The 19,803-nt window shown below is 40.1% G+C and overlaps 1 protein-coding gene across 3 annotated transcripts in view; it reads left to right on the plus strand.

Annotated features, from left to right (window-relative positions):
- The window catches only part of SRBD1 (S1 RNA binding domain 1), a 200,271-nt gene extending 187,579 nt beyond the window's left edge, over positions 1-12,692 (plus strand). For all 3 annotated transcript variants that reach the window (XM_025868898.2, XM_025868899.2, XM_025868901.2), the window contains 2 exons: positions 7,698-7,882; positions 11,799-12,692. In XM_025868898.2, the coding sequence (XP_025724683.1) occupies positions 7,698-7,882; positions 11,799-12,088 (475 nt within the window). In that variant the 3' untranslated portion in view covers positions 12,089-12,692. The remainder of the gene's footprint in view (positions 1-7,697; positions 7,883-11,798) is intronic.
- Positions 12,693-19,803: the final 7,111 nt, after the last annotated feature.

Here is a 19,803-nt window from a genome sequence, read left to right on the forward strand (position 1 = left end):
GGAGTTGCCAGCCAGCCACAGTGGTGTGCTTGCTTCGGTCTCTGTCATCTCCAGCATATTGGCCCTCTTGTTCTCTCCTCTTCTTCAGGCTTAGATCACTCAGTCTGGAGCCTGAAACTCAGTAGGGTATTGATCTAGTATCCCATTATCTCCCTCCTCCCTTTCCTGTCCCGTCTCGCTATGGATTTTAACGTTAGCCTATCTTCTAACTTTTCTGTGTGACCATAAGCAAATTACTTTGACCTAAATTGCATACTCTTTAAATGGAATAAAAATGACTCTGCCTATTCAGAGGACAACCAGGGGTTTTATGGAAATGACAGATGTTAAGCATTTTCAAAGTCCTTGAAAGGAGGATTCTTTGACGGGACCAAACTCATAGTAAAAAGGCTGTTTTCCCAAGGAGGACAGTCCTTACTCTAATACCTAGGCTTTACCCCCCAGTAGCACCAGAGCTGTTTAATTCCAGCTCTGCCATCTAGCCTAGTGGTTCTGAGTACCACTTTTTCAAATACTCACAAGCACTAATCCACGTTATGGCTTTACAGCCAGTAAATTAAATTATATGTGTTCTAAACACAGTGTTTTTGAGCTGTAGAGAGTCTGCAGCCTTTGAAACCACTAACTTAATTTTGTCCAACTCATACTGAGTAACTAAAAAAGAGCCAAACTTTTTCCTTTTGAATTTGGTTTGAAAAATAATAATAAATCATTCCCAGGCAGTGTTCCTGGATGCCAAATTTTATCTGGGATCTAAATCTTCTGTCTGCTTTGGATATTCCCCGAAGTAAAGGGTTAAGGAGTGTTAATGAAGAGGTGATCTATGACAGCTTTTACCTTACCTACAACCTTGTGGTCTCAGCTCTGTGACTTTGGGCAGATCACTTAATGTGTCAGAGTTTTGACTCCTTTATCTGCAAATCTTTCTCCACAATAAATTTTTGAGAGAATTAAATGAAATCATCTTTATTGAACACTTTAAAAGTATACTTATCTGCATGTAAAATCCTACCTCTAAAAGAACAGATTTAAGTGGAAAAGTATTTATTCTGACATACTGTCATTGCTTAAAATTAGACTTTGTAAGCTCATTCAAGGGAGGCTCTGTTATCATCTTCCATAGTCTTCTTCCACAATAAATGAATACTTAATGAGGAAAGCTGAGCATGCTTTTCTGAAGTATTTTTCAGAGGCTTCAAAATGCTTCCATTTTGTCACATTCCTTGGGAGAGCCTTGATTTTTTAGCAAATCTTTATCATTTAAGGGTGTGTGTGTTTATGTATATGTTTAAAACAACCAGACTCAATGGAAAGAGGATGGTCAAGCTGAGTAATACAGGATTGTTGGGGTTTTCTCTGGTTCTTTTTATTGAAGGGGGGTGTTGTTATTTTAAAAAAATGTAAGAAAACTAATTTTCCTTTGTTGCTTGTAAATTTTTTTCTAAAGCAGTTCCTAAAACAGGATTTTAGAAGTCTTTAGAGTAGTAACACATCATTTCAATACATGCTGCCTTCCTATTTTTATGTACTCATACTCATTTGGATGTATATGTATATACATTTGGGTTTTTTAATTATATTATCATCGCACAGTGTACCATGACCTAGCAAGTGGTTCTGAAATAGGAAAAGCTACATAAAAATCAATACTACAGGTTGCCTGGCTGACAAATGACTCTTGATTTTGGATCAGGTCATGATCTCAGGGTCCTGGGATCAAGCCCTGCATCAGGCTCCGCGCTCAGCAGTGGGTCTATTTGAGGATTCTCTGACTCTGCCCCTTACTTTGCTCATGTGCACTCTGTCTTGCTCTCTCTCTCTCTCTCTCTCAAATAAATGGGTAAATCTTTTTTAAAAAAATCACTACTACTTATTCTTTGTGGCATTGGTTATTATTTCACTGATCTTAGATGTTTTGTGTGGTGCAACTATGTAAGCACGTTGTTACCTGGCATTTTTTTATAAAGCCAATTCCCTATACTAAATTGCTAAAATAAAATAAAACAGCTTTCTAAGGATATGTTCTCCTATGTACAATTAATATGGCATACATGCTGTATCCAGTTTCTATGCATGTACACCAGATCTTTGAAAAAGAAGGAAACATTTAGTAAGGTCTTCAAAATTTAGAAGCAGGTAACAGTCTGATGCTTATAAACCAAGTCTTTTGGAAGACAAACTGCATTTCTTAATCTATGACAGCTTCTCCTTTTCAGTTCCTCTTGTTTTTGTTTTTGTTTATGTTTTGTTCCTGCTACTCATAAATGCAAGAGTGTGTTTAGACGTAGGAAATGCTCCAAAGACCCTCCACATGATACCAAGCCAGTGTGACTGAAGATGCCCCCGGCTGCTGCCTGGATAGCTGCATACCATTTAAAACTATACTCTCAGATAAAAGTCTGTAAGGGCTTCCAGGAAAATTCCTTTATCCTGTCTGTAAGGGTTACATTTTTAAAAAGTATCTGCAGTTTTCAAAATCCAGTTAGCTGTAAGTTCTTGTGAAAAATTGCTTGCTGTAAGTTCTTGTGGTTGATTACATGCTAAGAAAAGCCATTTAAACCTTGTCTTCACTGACCTTCCAGCTTCTGCAGTACAGTAGGTTGTTCCATAAATGCACTGTCCTTCCACTCTACTTGAATTTACCAGTACTTGTAGATTTTGCACCAGCAACGATTTTTAAAGATTTTGGCCCAGTTCAGTGTCTCGGTTTCACAAAGAGGTTAGAAGTTTGAAAAGGTTCTTTGATGATTAAAGTGCAACTCATGTTGCTGCCCCTTTGACTTGGCTGCTGAAACAGCAGATGTGGTAAAGCCAGCACACTCTCTTTAAGCTGAACTAAGTGTGCACTGCAATGTGTTCACCTGTCTAAATTCAGCTCCCCGTAGGTAGCGTAAAAGGACCAACGGGTCTTTCTCTTTTGCCACATTGGAATTTATATTTAGCCTTTAGTATTAAGAGCAGATTTAAAAATATATATTGAATCTGTGGGTTTTGGTGTAACAGATTATTCCTGAACTGTCATTTATGTCCCACCACTTACTCTACAATCACAGTTAGAAGGCCGGGTTTACTCGAAGAGTATAAGCTCTTTTTAAATCACTGAGCATCTCCTTGTATTACAAATTATAACCTGCTTTGTACCTACTTATTTATAAAATGACTGTGCTCTTGCATTTAATGTTTTGTTTATTGATATCATTACAACTGAGTAAAACTAATGGATAAAAATATGCCAGTACAAAAGTCTCCTTTGGAACTGTTGAGAATGGGTAGACAGCCACAGGCACTTTGCCCTTGCAGCACGGTTCTTCAGGCTGTGTGTTGGGCCCCCAGAGCACGTGCTAATAGTAAGTTGTTCTTAAAGTGATGGACTTGCATCACTATGGTCCTTCTGTGCTCTGTCAGGTGCCACAGTACTTTAATGTAATGAACCCAGTCCTGGGCTCCCAAACTGAATGGATATATCTGAAATCTTACTAATCTTGAGAATTTCTTACTCTTTTTTTTAAATTATGTTATGTTAATCACCATACATTACATCATTAGTTTTTGATGTAGTGTTCCATGATTCATTGTTTGCGTATAACACCCAGTGCTCCATTCAGTACGTACCCTCTTTAATACCCATCACCAGGCTAACCCATCCCCCCACCCCCTCCCCTCTAGAACCCTCAGTTTGTTTCTCAGAGTCCATAGTCTCTCGTGGTTCGTCTCCCCCTCCGATTTCCCCCCCTTCATTTTTCCCTTCCTACTATCTTCTTTTTTTTTTTAACATATAATGTATTATTTGTTTCAGAGGTACAGGTCTGTGATTCATCAGTCTTACACAATTCACAGTGCTCACCATAGCACATACCCTCTCCAGTGTCCATCACCCAGCCACCCCATGCCTCCCACCCCCCACCACTCCAGCAACCCTCAGTTTGTTTCCTGAGATTAAGATATTGAGCGAAAGAAGTCAGTCAGGGAAAGACATGTATCATATGACCTCACTGATATGAGGAATTCTTAATCTCAGAATTTCTTATTCTTTGGGAAGAATCTTACAAAGACTCACTCTGGAGGGGAAAAATACTGCGTTTGTAACAAGTTTCTGTTGAAAATATCAGTGATTTTAGGTTATATAAGCATTCTGCTCGAAAAATAAGCATTATCTCTGCTGCAAGGTCTGTATTTTAACTTTGTGCAGATGTGCGCTAAAAGAACATGATGTGCTTATTTGTTGCATTTATGCTACTTTCTTATTTTAAGTAAGATGGATGAAATTACATATTAAATAAAAACAGCAGCTCGGGCCACAGTCCTTAGCAAACTGAAAAAGCCTTGCAGAGACAGTGGAGAAAATGATGCCATGACTTTAATAACTCATTGACTTTTGAGAGACTTGTCTACATAAATGCCTTTATGTAGTAATTTCTTTGTGGAATTTATCGGTATTAAGTGTCTCCTGTTTAAAACTAATCTGCCGGGGCACCTGGGTGGCTCAGTCGTTAAGCGTCTGCCTTCGGCTCAGGTCATGGTCCCAGGGTCCTGGGATCGAGCCCCACGTCAGGCTCTCTGCTCGGCGGGAAGTCTGCTTCTCCCTCTCCCACTCCCCCTGCTTGTGTTCCCTCTCTCGCTGTATCTCTCTCTGTCAAATAAATAAAATCTTTAAAATAAATAAATAAAATAAAACTAATCTGCCATTAAATTGTGTTGGTGAAATGTTACCAGAAGTATTATGTTTTATATCTTAACCAAACACATCACTTATTTTGACATGACTGCAGTTATAAACAAACACACACTATGCGTATGGCATGAAACTCCAGTCAGTGAAAATAGCTATGTGGCCTTGGGCAAATTATTTAACTTCCCTGAACCTCAGTTTTCCTTTTCTGTATGATAGGACACCTAGCTTTTAGGATTCTTGTTAGTATTGGACGAACACCTCTATCAAGCACTAGCACAATGCCCGGCACTTACTTGTCAGTGCTGTGTTCCAAGCTTCATAAAGTGCAGTGTGTTTTAATATGGTATTCTCGAGGCAGAAAGTACTTTGTATCAAGTGTTACTTATCATAGTAAAGTATGAATTCAAATATGAAACTTTCTATTGCATGTTACTTACCACACTCAACTCCAGGGCCAGAATTCAGAAAATGTAGAATAAATTTTTCTTAGGCTACTTAAAGAACACATGTTTCTTGAGTGATTACCAGGTGTAAAGCATTGTTTCCTATCATTTACAGTTGAATATATTTGAAATCCAGTAAGGGAAAGGTCAATCTGAATTCTATTCCCAGTTCATTTTATAGTCCCTCTTCCCTTTGGTTTTGCTATTTTCCTTTTTCTGTAAGCCTGTTGTAACTTTAAGAAAGTTTTCAAAATAAAGTAACATTTGACTTTGTTCCATAGTCATTTAAAAATAGAGTTGATCAATATGAAGTGTTAGCTAGGTGCACAATTTGGTACTTTTTTATTGATTTCAGTTACCAGTGCCCTCAGGCTTCTGTATGTGAGAATGAAAATGATATATGAAATATGCACCCAGGTTAAACAGACCAATTTTCTTCTTAGATCTGCAACTACTATAAACAGAATTCTTTATATGGAAGTGACTTTGGTAGCAGTTAGTCCCTCTCTCTGTCTCTCTCTCTCACACACACACAACACCCACGCACGCACACGCACACGCATGCGCACACGCACACGCACCTCAAAACTCCAAACAGCGTTCTGAGCCAGTGTTTTTGTTACTGAGGCCAAGACTTATACAGTGCTTTAGGAATTTTCTGCCATTTAGTTAACTTTCATTAATTATAAAATGCCATTCAAGGTTATAGATTTACAGCCCATGAATATGCTTTGGCATTTTAACAGTTGATTGTAAGCCAGAATCTTGAGGATTTGAAAGATGTTCTACCAAATAGCTAGTTGCAGACCGATCAAAGCCAAGAGGATAAATACCAGGGAAGCCTGCTCAGCAGGGCATGCATTAATGAGAAAGTTGTGCAGAGAAGTTGGTTGTGGGCAGAAGTTGTCATGTGTCATCTGTCCCATCAGTCAGAGCTTCAGCAGCTGTTCCCTGTCACCAGGGCCCTTATGTGCTACTGCTTGTCCAATAGCACTAACAGATACTGGCTGCCTCTCCAGGGGGTGAGGGCTGGGGAAGCCATGGACACACAGACTTACATTGTATGTCTCACTGGCCACCAGTTTGGATGGAAGCTCATTTCCAAAAAGAGAGACCAAGCGCCAATTCCTTGGTGTTTCATTAGACCACGAACCAAGATATATTCTCAAGAGAATTAGTTGGCTTTTGGAGAATCTATCTGTTTTTGACTAAAAATGTAGGATGGAAATGTAGGAAGATTGCCCACTTGAACACAAAATAGGCCCTAAATGAGAGATGAGAGTGCTTTCTCCACCAGATGCTGGATTATCAGTACTGCATGATCACTGAAGAAACTTTCTGGTTGAACAGAGCAATGCAAAAACAGACTGGAAATGACAAGCATTCCTTTTGTGATAATGCAGCAATCTGCCAAATGGGATACATCCCAGTTCTGATGATGGACAAGCCTCCAACAGTTTCCTTTTTCCCTTCTTATATTCCAGAGACATCCTTAGAGGAAAGGATTTGAGGGCATTAGTATCACTATCTGTCTGATTACTGTGTTGACATTTTTAAAGTGCCATTAATCATAGGAAATGGAACTTAATGATGTTGAAAAATACCCAGCCAAGAACTATCAAGAAAGTAAGCTGCAGCCCAATATTCAGATGAAATTGAAGGGGGAAATGGTTTAACCCTTTCTTTTTTTCTTAGTTAACTTACTACTGAACTCCAAAGCTAGGTAATTGAGAGGCAGCAAGCAAGGGAAATGGTAAACATAGCAAAGGGAAATTGAGAAAGGCAGATATTTTTATTTTGTAAATATTGCAGCAATAATTTATACAGTATATAAAAACAATAGTCATCTCAAGATTATGTAATTAAGGTCTTACTTGCTTCCACACCTTCCATTTTGTAAGCAAGTACTTTTTCTTTTTGATATCCCTCCCCCCCATATTTTTCCTGTTGACTCTGAATACTTAATACAATTTAATCCACGTGAAGCTTGACTGTCAATGGAATTTGAGAATTAGTAGACTGAAGTATGCTTACATAGGTAACACTGTCATCATGGATACTCAAAAAAAAAGTACAAAAAAGTATTCATGTGCCAGTGATATGGCCCATGAATAACAAATTTTCATTTGTCAAAAGCTGGCGATGCTTACTGGATATTTTGCTGGATTTTGAAATCATCAGTTCATTGTTTGCCTATTAGCTAATTTAAATTCAAATGAGTATTCCTAACTCAAATTTAGGAAACATAAGGTAAACAGGTATCCTTATTTAGAAAATATGTTTGACACTATACTCTAACGAACATTACACTGTAAAGCATTTCTGATGCTGATTTTGAGAAGGTGCTTCACTGGAAAATAGCACAAGAACCTAAGTCCATCCCCTCCTTTTTTTTCCAAGACAGGTCATTCATTACAGCATGAGACACACATAGATTTTTAATCAAGACTGATTGGTTGGTTGATTGATGATATATGGATCTGAGATGATTGAATTTTAGGGTGACCTGTATAAGGACTTTGGAAAATAAGTAATATTATTAATAAGTGCTGGGTTTTTTGTTTGTTTGTTTGTTCCTGCAGGTTTTTGTCATTCATCAGAGGGACACTGTATGAGATTGGAAAGCCTGAAATGGAACAAAAAATAAATTCATTCCTTGAAAAGGAAGGAATAGAGAAAATTGCGGAAAGTTTGCAAACAACAGTTCACACCTTACAGGTCATCATAGATGGTCTCAGCCAGCCTGAAAGCTTCGATTTTCGAACAGGTAAATAATTAAATTTGAATAACAGCACCTTCATTTACATAGCTCACATAATCTTCTATGGCCCTCACGAAAAACCTCTGCTATAGGCAAAACTGATATTATTCTCCATTCTGTACATGTGAAAACTAAAGCATCATGCCCTTTCTTCAAAGTCATTGCAGTTGGTTAACATCCAGAGCCAAAACAAGAAGCCAGGTCTCCCGATGACTCCTTGTCCCGTGCTTATTTTCCATCACACTAGACTAAATGCATCACACATTGGCTGCTGTGTGCATGGAGGCATACATTTTTCATAATCCTTTTGTAAGCTCTTCTTATCTTGTAGGAGCCAGAAGTCCAAGGTAAGGCATTAGTTCATAAACTAAAAAGTGAATCTTCTTCCTAAATTGCAGCCTTCCAAGTTCCTGGATTCTGTGTCAGTGAACACATTGAGCAAATAAGATACTATCTCTCTGTTGATTTTCCTTCTAATTAAAAGAGCTCTCAGCTTTCAGCATAGGTAGATGGTGAGGGAAGTATAACAGCCATAGTTGTTGAGGGCAATGACCCGATGAAAAAGAACTAAGGTATCAAGTGACCCACTTCCTAAGGATATTTGAATAGGAGGCTCTGAGATTTAAATGAATCTGCACTTGTCTCATAACCAGTTTTAGGATACCGTGTTTAAGGCTTGGTTCTTTTCATTCTGAGTTAGGCTCTTTTGAGGGGGTCAGATGTGCTTCTTTGAAAAGGTTTAAAGGAGTTTATGCATCCAACTTTTTTTTTTTTAAGATTTTATTTATTTATTTGAGAGAGAGAGAATGAGAGAGAGAGAAAGAGAGCACATGAGAGGGGGGAGGGTCAGAGGAAAAAGCAGACTCCCCACCGAGCAGGGAGCCTGATGTGGGACTCAGTCCAGGGACTCCAGGATCATGACCTGAGCCGAAGGCAGTCGCTCAACCAACTGAGCCACCCAGGCACCCTTAAAAGGTTTAAAGGAGTTTATTTTATTTTATTTTTTAAGATTTTATTTATTTATTCATGAGAGACAGAGGGAGAGAGAGAGAAGCAGAGGGAGAAGCAGGCTCCCAAGCAGCAGGGAGCCCGATGCGGGACTCGATCCCACGACCCTGGGATCATGACCTGAGCCGAAGGCAGACGCTTAACCATCTGAGCCACCCAGGCACCCAAGGTTTAAAGGAGTTTAAAAACACACCCAGTAACGGGCACCTGGCTGGCTCAGTCGGAAGAGCATGCAACTCTTGATCTCAGAGGTTGTGAGTTCAAGCCCCACATTGGGTGTAGCGATTACTAAAAAATAAATAAATTAAAAAAAAACACCCAGTAAGTTCATTTATACTATTCCCTTAACTTTTCTGTAAGTCAGAAATTAATTTTTAAAGTTGGAGAAAAAATATATAATAAGATCTATGACAAAAATGTAGGAGTAGGAGCCTCCAGGGTGGTCCATCCAAAGTGGATGTTTCAGTAGACATATCCATCGCTATTTAGAGGCCTGATACCCTTGTATGTGAATTTCCTGGGTATTGTTTAGCAGGATACTAAGTTCCTAAACAGGGTGGGCTATGAGGCTGGCATGCCTAGGACACCACATTAGAAGATCGGTAAATATGCTCTCTCTAGCTGCAGGCCTCCTGTACTGGTTTTCTTGATCGTTTTTCTGTCTTGGTGTTAATTGCTCTGTTTTCCCAGTTACACTGCAGACTCAGAGTGAAAATCAACATTCAGATTATATGGTTCAATTAAACAACCAACTGCTAAGTAGAGGTCCTCACCTTGTCATGCCCTTAGTGAGCAGAAACACAGATGCACCTGGGCTCTGGACTGAGCTTACCAGTTACTGCAGTGTTTATCATTGTGATAAGTGAAATTTCAAATAAGTCTCTTTAAACTCACTTTGGAATTGGCCTTTGCCCTTTGTGTAAGTCACAATTTTCAAAATGTCTGAAAGCTTTTACTTTAATGCTAAAAATATCCCCAAGGGGGAAGGCAGATAGTCACACTTTTGAAGAGGCAGATAGTATTTTGGATGTTTCCTCACTACAGTATTTATAAACATTACATCTTTTATTTTCTTCATTTTCTCAAAAGTATTTCCTTCCTTGATGCCTCTTTCTTTCCCCATACTCATCCTGTCTTCTGACAAAATTGATTCTATTTTATTAACACTCTGGTTGCCAGTTACTTTCCATAATTGGAGTCATCAGAGGCAGCCTAGTGACAGCCGACTGAATTTGTTGCCTTGGCAGTCAAAGTGAAAGTTTGCCTGGGACATGGAGGATTTTCTCATTTCTCAGTTGTCCAGGCTGTCTTCAGGAACATGTTAAGTAGTTCCTGACTCTGATTTTCCATGCAAAATTAAACTAAGCAGCTGATCAGGAACCCTTGGGGAATCTGTAGCAGCTGGACCTCTGTAAGAGAGAAGAATTTCCAGGCATAAAAAACAATGCCTGTGAGACCTCAGAGACCATCCTACCTTGGCCCTGATCAATGACTTAGTTTCACTTTGCTTTGACACAGTCTTTGCCCAGGGTAATATTACAACAGGTTTTTTTGCTTTTGGAATCCACTACTTGCAGTGTCAGGGAAAATTCTACAGAATCAATTCCAGTTTTCACATATTCCTTTTTGGTGTGAGGAAAATGAGATTTGAAGTGTAAAGAGGGTTTTTGTTTTGTTTTATAGGAAAAAGGTGAATTCAGAAAAAAACCAACAACTTGATTTCAGGATGGTTGGATGGGGGAGGGGAACCAAGGGGTGGCCAGTTGTTAGTACAACTGTAAAGGATAGCTTTAACAAGTAATCAGGATCAAGCCAACAGCTGTGGAGGAAAAGGAAGTGGGATGGGTGGAGGGAGAATGAGGCCTTAGTAAAAGGAGATCCAAGCTTAGAATGTTCTTTGTTATTAGAATCAACATTCTGTAATCCTAGGAAAGGGGGCCAAGAAGAGCATGGGAAAATGGAATCCACAGATAACCCAAAAACCCCATTTAGACTGTTAGTTCTACCCTTCTCCCTCATAAAACCTTTGTTGTTGTTTTTGTTTTGTTTTTACTAGAGCCATGATTCCTTGGTATGCTTTATACCCACTTTTTGGGGGGGCTGGTGTTAATGAACAGAGAAATGTACAATGGGGCGAACAAGAAAAGAGGGCTGTAAGGAACTTGAGAGCAGGGATCTGTGTGTCTTCATCTTTGTATCTCTAGCACCCAGCAGAGTGCCTGGACAGGAGATCATACTAGGAGCTAATAAATGTTTAATGACTTGAACTGAAAAAGGAGAAAGAAGATTAGGTACTGGCTGCTCTGGGTTTCTGAGCCGTAGATAATCAAGAATGTATTAAGTTTTGATTGGACAAGTATATTCAAAATGGACAGAAATTGATTCCTGAATTCCAAATTCGTGGAGGGAAATGAGAGAACATTTTAATTTCAAATGTTGATGTACTTTCTACCACCTTTAAACAGTTTGCAAATTCAGGTACTGGGGGGAAAAAAATCTCCCAATTTTCTGTCTTTAAACGTCTTACTTTCCCAGTGTTTGTGATTTGGCCTTATATATTCATTGAGCAAAGATATTTTCTCATCACCTCCTCATAAAGAGGAAAATAAGACTCTCTTCTCAATCCTTGTATACAGTGCTAATGTTTGCATGCTAGCAAGATAGAGTTTGAGGAGAAGAAAGTGAGTAAATTTTCTTGTGTTGTTCCTATTATGTGAATGCTGCTTCTTCAATTAAGATGCATTTTCTCTGAAGGTAAGCCTGGGTTTCAGTTCTTTTATGTCCCCTCTCAGTGCTGACTAGTAGTCTGGGCACATAACTGATATGTAGTAAATACTTATTTACTAATGTATATTGTGTCCAGGAAGTATAGTACCTACTATTTACACTGTCTTTTGTCCCCTTTTCCTTGTAGATTTTGATAAACCTGATTTCAAGAGAAGCATTGTCTGCTTGGAAGACCTGCAGGTTGGGACAGTTCTTACAGGCAAAGTCGAAAATGCCACTCTGTTTGGAATTTTTGTAGATATAGGAGTGGGGAGATCAGGGCTGATTCCCATACGAAATGTAACAGAAGCAAAACTTTCTAAAACAAAGAAGAGAAGGAGTCTTGGACTGGGCCCTGGAGAAAGAGTGGAAGTCCAAGTACTCAACATTGACATCCCCCGATCGAGGATTACTCTGGACCTCATTCGGGTGTTGTGAGTGTCGCACTAAAGATCAGACACTGATTTTATTTTCTCATTTCTAGAGATGGGTAAGAATAAGTCAGGTGTTTGTGAATTCTAGGTAGCAGATGAGAAAGAATTCACTCAATATCAGAAGTATTTTTCAAACACTTGCCTTACTTTTCCTTCTGAATAAATAGGAAACTAACAGCTCAATTTCTTTTCCCCTTAAAGAAAACAACTAATAGACATCCTCATGTGGTTTTATTTAGTAATGATTTTCTGACCCAAATTTTATTTTTTGTACTTCATCTTTGACTCCTTTTGCATTTTGTATAACAGATTGTCGTTTCATTTCTACTTGCCAGCTTGCTTTGCTGGACTTGTATGGAATTGTTTTCTTGATTTGAATTGTACATTGTTTCTTGACATAGGGCAGGCAGTGGTTAGCCCTCCCTTTTTACAGATTTTTTTTAATCAGGCCTTTTGGACTTGATTCATGATTTTCTCTTGCCAAGCAAATAAAAAATATGCCAATTAGATAGATCCTGATGTGTCTGTAACCATCAAGTGAATGGCTCAAAACATTTCTGAGAAGTATGTATGTATTGATTCCTACAATAAAGTTCTGTGGCTAGTGACCTTGTTTTTGTTATGTTGATTCAGTGAATGACCTAGGAGTCCTTCCTGATTAAAGATGTGGCACATATTCATGCAAATTTCATATAAGCCAACTGTGCCTTTGGGCAAGAGGGAAGCCTCCGGAAACTTGAAGAATGGCATTCAGTTTGACTTTGCTTAGCACCGAAGGTATTTTCTTTCTTAAACATTAGGACTAAACCTCAAATGGGGAAAGAAATAGCCTTCCTAAAGATTAACTGTAGATTAGGTGTGAAGGGGCAAGAAAAACAAGTAGATAAAGCAAGTGACTCTTAACTCTGTTTTGATTCAGTGGAGATGGTAAGTATTAGCATGACCATTCAGGGTCAAAATTATTTAAATAGAGCCCACACTGGACTTGGGTCTTGTCCATTCTGCCTGCCCTGGCTAATTTGCTTAATGGAGTCATTTGCATGACTGAATGAGTACCTGGTTTTCACCATGTGTAATGAGTGGAGGATGCTTACTAAAGAGGGTGACCGTCCTGCTTTTTTGCCTGGGACAGTCCTAGGAAACACGCATTGTCCTGGTAGAGGTTTTTCATAGTATGTCTTTTTATTCCCAAACTTCCCCATTGTTCGTAATAAATCATATGATCATCGTAGTAGTATAGTCCCTTACAGAGTGGTAAATTGGACTGTGTTTATTGACAGTTCTGCCTGGTAGTTTGCTAATCTCAAAATATTCAGTCTTCCAACTGGTGTACGTAGATCTTTTTAATGCAGTAGCTCCCTTAAAAGTTGTGTAACTCAAGACTTTTTTTCCTGACAGTTTCATTTCTGAAATGCTTTTCTCTTTCTTACAAGTGACAGTGGATCTTAATGTTGTGACTTTAAGTTGACCTTCTTACTCCTTCCAGTGTTCTTCCTGGTTCATAATTTGTAGATCAGTGATGAGTAATATGCACCCAGAGAGTCTTATTCTGAAGCCTGCAATGTAATTTCAAACAAATGCTTTTTTTTTAATTGAGGCATAATTGGCATATAACTTTGTTAGTTTCAGGTGTACAACATGATTTGATATTTGTGTGTATTTCAACATGATTACCATAATAAATCTAGTTAACATCTATCACCATATATAGTCAAAACAAATGCTTTTTGGGAAGAGGCCTTCTCCTTGGCCACTTTGAATACCAGAACCAGAACAGTGGAAGCAGCTCCATTGACCTGGTAGCTAAGCCTGTAGACGCAAGCACTTGATATTGCACTAGGTTGCATGGTTTGTCCTGTCTAGCCCAAACATGGTGGAAGCTCTATAAGGCCTAGCCTGGGAAAAGTGGGGCATGTCTCTTTCGTCTTGTACCCCTAGAATGTAGCATGGCGCTTGGTGGTCAGTATGTTCAATTAATCCTAGTCCCTATCCTACCAATAATCCACAATGTGCTTTCGACCTGGTGTCTTTACTTCTCTGGGCCTCCTTTTCCCAAGTTTAAAATGGGGATGATGGTAATAAAGCATTCATTCTCCCAGAATTTTTTTTCTTTTATTATGTTAATCACCATACATTACATCATTAGTTTTTGATGTAGTGTTCCATGATTCATTGTTTGCTTATAACACCCAGTGCTCCATTCAGTACGTGCCCTCTTTAATACCCATCACCAGGCTAACCCATTCCCCCCACCCCCCTCCCCTCTAGAACCCTCAGTTTGTTTCTCAGAGTCCATAGTCTCTCATGGTTCATCCCCCCCCTTCATTTTTCCCTTCCTGCTATCTTCTTCTTTTTCATTCTCCCAGAATTTATTGGTGGCCTCCTGTGTGCCAGGCATGGTGCTGGACACTGACCATACAGTTATGATGGAAAAATAGACATTATCCCTACCCTTATGGAACTTAGAGTCTGTTGAGGAAAAAAAGAATCATTAACCGAGAAATCACATACAAATATAAAATTACAAGCAGAATAAGCAATATAATGGTGACAGCACATAATAGATAAGTTTACCTAGTCAGAAATGTCAGAAAATGTTTCAGTGGGGTTTGAGTGAAATGTGAAAGATGACCAGAAGTTAACTAGGACAGATATTTTGTTGACCTTAAGAAGAATTGTTTCTGATAAATGGTGGGGGGTGAGAGCCTGATTAGAGTGGGTTTAAAAGAGAGTGGGAGGAGTTAGATTTGGGGTAGCGAATATAGACAATTTGTTCAGGAGGTTTGGCTGTTAAGCAATAAGAGAAATATTACAGTGGTTAGAAGGGGAGAATGGAGTCCAGAGAGAGTTCTTGTATTTTTTTAAGAAGAAATAATAATATGTACAAGTGGAAATGAGCTAGTAAAACTAGAAAATTTGAGATAGGAGACAGAGGAGAATCGCTGGAGTGATATCCTTGAGTGGATGAGACTGGGTGGAATCTAGTACACAGTCTGAGATAGAAATATAAACAGTTTGTCCGTATTAACAAGAGAAGATTGTATGGGCCCAGATGTAGGTAGGAGGCTGTGGTGATGGGAGCTCATCGAGGATCTCCTTGGGTCGCTTGTATTTTTCTCATTGAAATAAAAAGGAAGGTCATCATAGGCCTGAAGATCTGGAGTAAAGGGAGTTGGAGGTGTGAGAAGAAAGGAAAAGAAGAGGAAAACAAAGCAAAGGATAAAAGAGTAAAAAGCCTAGGGAAATAGAGTATGATTTCCGGGCAGTGTTAAATGTTCCACTGAGGGGTCAGGGTCAGTCAAGTGGAGGATCAGTCCAGTTGCTTATCTATTTTTCTTCCACCACAGCAGCAGGGTGAGCACAGGTGGAGAGGTAGATCTATTCAGGGTTGGGAGTTTGACAAGCAAGTAAAACGGACAGAAAGGCAAGGAAGTTGAGGGCATGTAGACAAAGAAATTGTTGACCGTGGAATTTAGACTCCATAAGAAGAAAAGCAAGAGTATAAGGGGAGAATGAGGGGCAGTGAAAAGGTACAGGATTAATGATTGTAGGTCCTGATGGAGGACTGTTAGAGTGGGGATGACAGAGGACATAATGGGTGAAAGAGTGGCTGTCAGCAGTGGGATGCTTAACTCCGAAATGACAGGTTTCGGGGTTGCAGTGCTTGGTAATTACAAAGGGTAGGGAGTGATTGTGGGAATAAGTGGCAGAGGTAGGGGACAAGGATAAGCTCGTTAGAAAAGAGGAAGACAAGGAACTGAACCACTTCAGGAAGGATTATGTGGGTAAGTTTAGGAGGTTGTCACAGTAATGCAGGCATAAAATAGTGGTGGCTTGGACAAGAACGTTAGTGGTAGAAATGGTGAGATGGCGTGGGGTACTGGATGTATTTGGAAGATGAAGGCAGAGCCAAACAGGATTTCCTGGTGTACTGGATAGAAGACGTGAGACAGACAAAAGTCTAGGATGGTTTTGGGCCTAAGCAACCAGAAGGATGAAATTGTTATCTGCTGAGGTGGAAGAGGCTGTCTTGGACAGTTTTGGTGAAGGACTTCATTTAGGACCAGTTAAATTTGAGATCCTCATTAGACATGTAAGTGGAGATGCCAGATAGGCTCTTTCAGCCTAAAGTTCCGGGGAGACGGCTGGGCTGGAAGTGTCGGTGGCCAGCAGCACAAAACTGTACCCACAGCCACAAAGCTGACTAAGATCACCAATGTGTATAAATTCTTTGAACACCTCCCTAAGGGCAGGAATCTCTTTTGTTGTGGCAGGGCCTGCCTGGGTGCCTATTCAGAATTCTCCCTTCTTCCTTACTAAAAGAATTCGGATCTGAGGGGAGCATAAGGTGACTAATGGACACGGATGTGGCCATGTGGTGTAGTCCTGGCCAGTGAGTGTAGGTCAAAGTCAGGGGACGGGATTCTAGAAAGGCTAGAAACAGTGGGGACGTCAGACCCAGCTATCATACCTTTTTTATCCTTTGCCCTTGCCCTCCCTCCTGCTCAGAATGCGGACAGAATGCTGGAGGTGCTGGAGGTCAGACAGTGACAAACACTCACTAGGGACTGCTGGACAGAAAGATAGTTCCTGAACCCATCTTGGCATTGTAGAGTCACACAACAGCCCTGAATTGCCTACTCATTAAGCAATTGGACTTCACATTAGGTGAGAAAAACAAGTTTTAATCATTCAAGCTGTTGAGGGGACAGAGGGAGGTTTACAGTAAAGTGTATTCCCTAATACGCATTTGTGTGGTGCCTTACTAAATCCCCTGTACATAGAAAAAAACTAGCATGTGACAGGGACTCAACAAATGTTGATTGGCTGAGTAAATATAAAAGAGTTCAACAAAAATGATCGAATATAAAATGTTCCCCATATCCAGGTTTCCTTAATCATGTTAGACAATATGATGGAATAAACAGTTCACATTTATTACAACAACACACGATAAAATATCTAGAAATAATCTAACAAACAATGTACAGGATCTGTGTGAAGATAATTTAGAAAACTCTACTACTGAATATAAAATAAAAGTAGAAAACATTAAGGCATGCCATGTTCCTGGATTGGAAGACATGGTATTGTAGAAAGATCAGTCCTCCAAAAATTATTATATGTCTACTTTGGGCACAATTCTAATTATTCTAATCAGCTTTGCTTTTGTTTGCATGTTTATTTACACTTAAGTTAAAAATTAAACTTATTTGGAAGGATTATGTGAAAAAAGTCAAAACAATACCTTAAAAGAATATGAGGGAGGGGCGGAGCAAGATGGCGGAGGAGTAGGAGACCTAGATTTCGTCTGGTCTCAGGAATTCAGCTGAATAGGGATCAAAACATTCTGAACACCTACGAACTCAACAGGAGACCGAAGAAGAGAGTAGAAACAACTCTCTGAACAGAAAAGTGACCACTTTCTGGAAGGTAGGACGTGCGGAGAAGTGAATCTGAGGCGATATTCGGGAGGATAGACGGCGGGGGAGGGGCCTCCGCCGGCCGCTTCTGGCAAGTGCTAGAGCCGCGGAGCACAAAATTGGACCTTTTAGAAGTTGGCTCCGTGGAGGGACATCGCTGCAGTGGCTAAGCGGGGGGTGGAATCCTCCCGGGACAGTGTGGTCTCAGGACCCTCGGGGTCACAGAGAGACCGGGGGTGCCTGAGTGTGGCAGAGCTCCCAGGTATCGGAGCGGGGAAGCCGGCTGCAGAGACGGAGCAGAGTCGCGGGCTCTCAGCTCGGGGTGGCCATAAACTGTGATCTGCGGCCCAGTCGGGGCACGGCTCCTCCAGCAGGGACCCAACAAGCGGCAGATCCGGGGAGACTCCCCTTCCTTCCCGGGGAGGAGCGGCGCGGGAACGCACTGCAGGGATCTGCTGGGTTTGGAGACTCTGCGCGGGGTCGGGTACCAGAGATAGCAACGCTCGGTCACAGGCCGGGTGAGCACGGGGTGCGGCCGGAGACCGGGGACACGGAAGTGACTGCTTTTCTCTGGGGGCACACTGAGGAGCGGGGCCCCGAGTGCTCGGCTCCTCCGGGCGGAGATTGGGAGGCCACCATTTCTGCCCTGGTCCTCCAAGGCTGTACGGAGAGCTTGCAGGGAACAAAAGCTCCTGAGAGCAAACCGGAGCAGCTTCCTTAGCCCGGACCGACAAGGGCGGGGCAATTCTGCCTCCGGCAAAGACATTTGGAAACCACAGCAACAGGCCCCTCCCCCAGAAGATCAGCACAAACAGCCAGCAAGCCAAGACCAAGTTGATCGATCAAGGAGAACGGGAGAACTCCAGCGCTAGGGGAATACTGCACATAGATTCATGGCTTTTTTTTTTTTTTTTTTTTTTTTTAACCATGATTCATTATTTCATCAAAGTTAATTTTTGTTGACTGTTTTTTTTTATTTTTCTTTTTCCCTTTTTTTAACCAACATCTTATCAATCCCTTTTTAAAAAAAAAAAAACATTTTTCATTTTTCATTTTTAGAGTCATATTTTATCCCTTCATAGTAGTTACCCTTATTTTTGGCATATATATATAAGTTGTTCTCTCTTTAAAATTTTTGAGGTACAGTTTCTTCTAACAGATCAAAATATACCCTAAATCACTAGTGTATGGCTTTGTTCTAGTCTCCTGCCTGATCACATTCTCTCCCTTTTTCCTTTTTTTTTTTTCTTTTCTTAAATCTTCTTTCTTTTTTCAAACAACTTATCTTACCAAGTCCTTTTATAAAACCTTTTATAATTTTCATCTTTACAGTCATCTTCCATCCCTTCATTGTATCAACCCTTATTTTGTACATATATGTCTTTCTTCCTTTAAAATTTTAGGAGGCACTTTTTTCTAACAGACCAAAATACGCCCAAAATCTAGTGTGTGGCACTGATCTATGCACTAGCCTGATCATATTTGATCATATTCTGCTATTTTTGTATTGTTTTGTTTTTGTTTTTATCTTTTTTTTTTCTTTTTTCTCTTTCTTTTTTCTTTCTTTCCCTTTCTTTTCCCCTGGTTTCAGGTCTTTTCTGATTTGTATACAGTATATTTGCTGGGGACGTTGTAAACCTGTTAGCATTTCGTTCTCTCATTCATCTATTCTCCTCTGGACAAAATGACAAGACGAAAGAAATCACCTCAACAAAAAGAACAAGAGGTAGTACCTTCAGCCAGGGACCTACTCAATACAGACATTAGTATGATGTCGGACCTAGAGTTCAGAATCATGACTTTAAAGATACTAGCTGGGCTTGAAAAAAGCGTGGAAGTTATTAGAGAAACCCTTTCTGGAGAAATAAAAGAACTAAAATCTAACCAAATCGAAATCAAAAAGGCTATTGATGCGGTGCAATCCAAAATGGGGGCACTAACTGCTAGGATAAATGAGGCAGAAGAGAGAATCAGCGATATAGAAGACCAAATGATGGAAAATAAAGAGGCTGAGAAAAAGAGAGAGAAACAACTACAGGATCACGAGGGCAGAATTCGAGAGATAAGTGATGCGATAAGACGAAACAACATTAGAATAATTGGGATCCCAGAAGAAGAAGAAGAGAGAGAGAGGGGGGCAGAAGGTATATTGGAGCAAATTATAGCAGAAAACTTCCCTAATGTGAGGAAGGAAACAGGCATTAAAATCCAGGAGGCACAGAGAACCCCTCTCAAAATCAATAAAAATAGGTCAACACCCCGACATCTAATAGTAAAACTTACGAGTCTCAGAGAC

This window comes from Callorhinus ursinus, unplaced genomic scaffold (assembly GCF_003265705.2).
Source record: "Callorhinus ursinus isolate GAN/ISIS: 27379988/994484 unplaced genomic scaffold, GSC_fseal_2.0 scaffold10, whole genome shotgun sequence".
In the NCBI taxonomy this organism is placed as follows: Eukaryota; Metazoa; Chordata; class Mammalia; order Carnivora; family Otariidae; genus Callorhinus; species Callorhinus ursinus.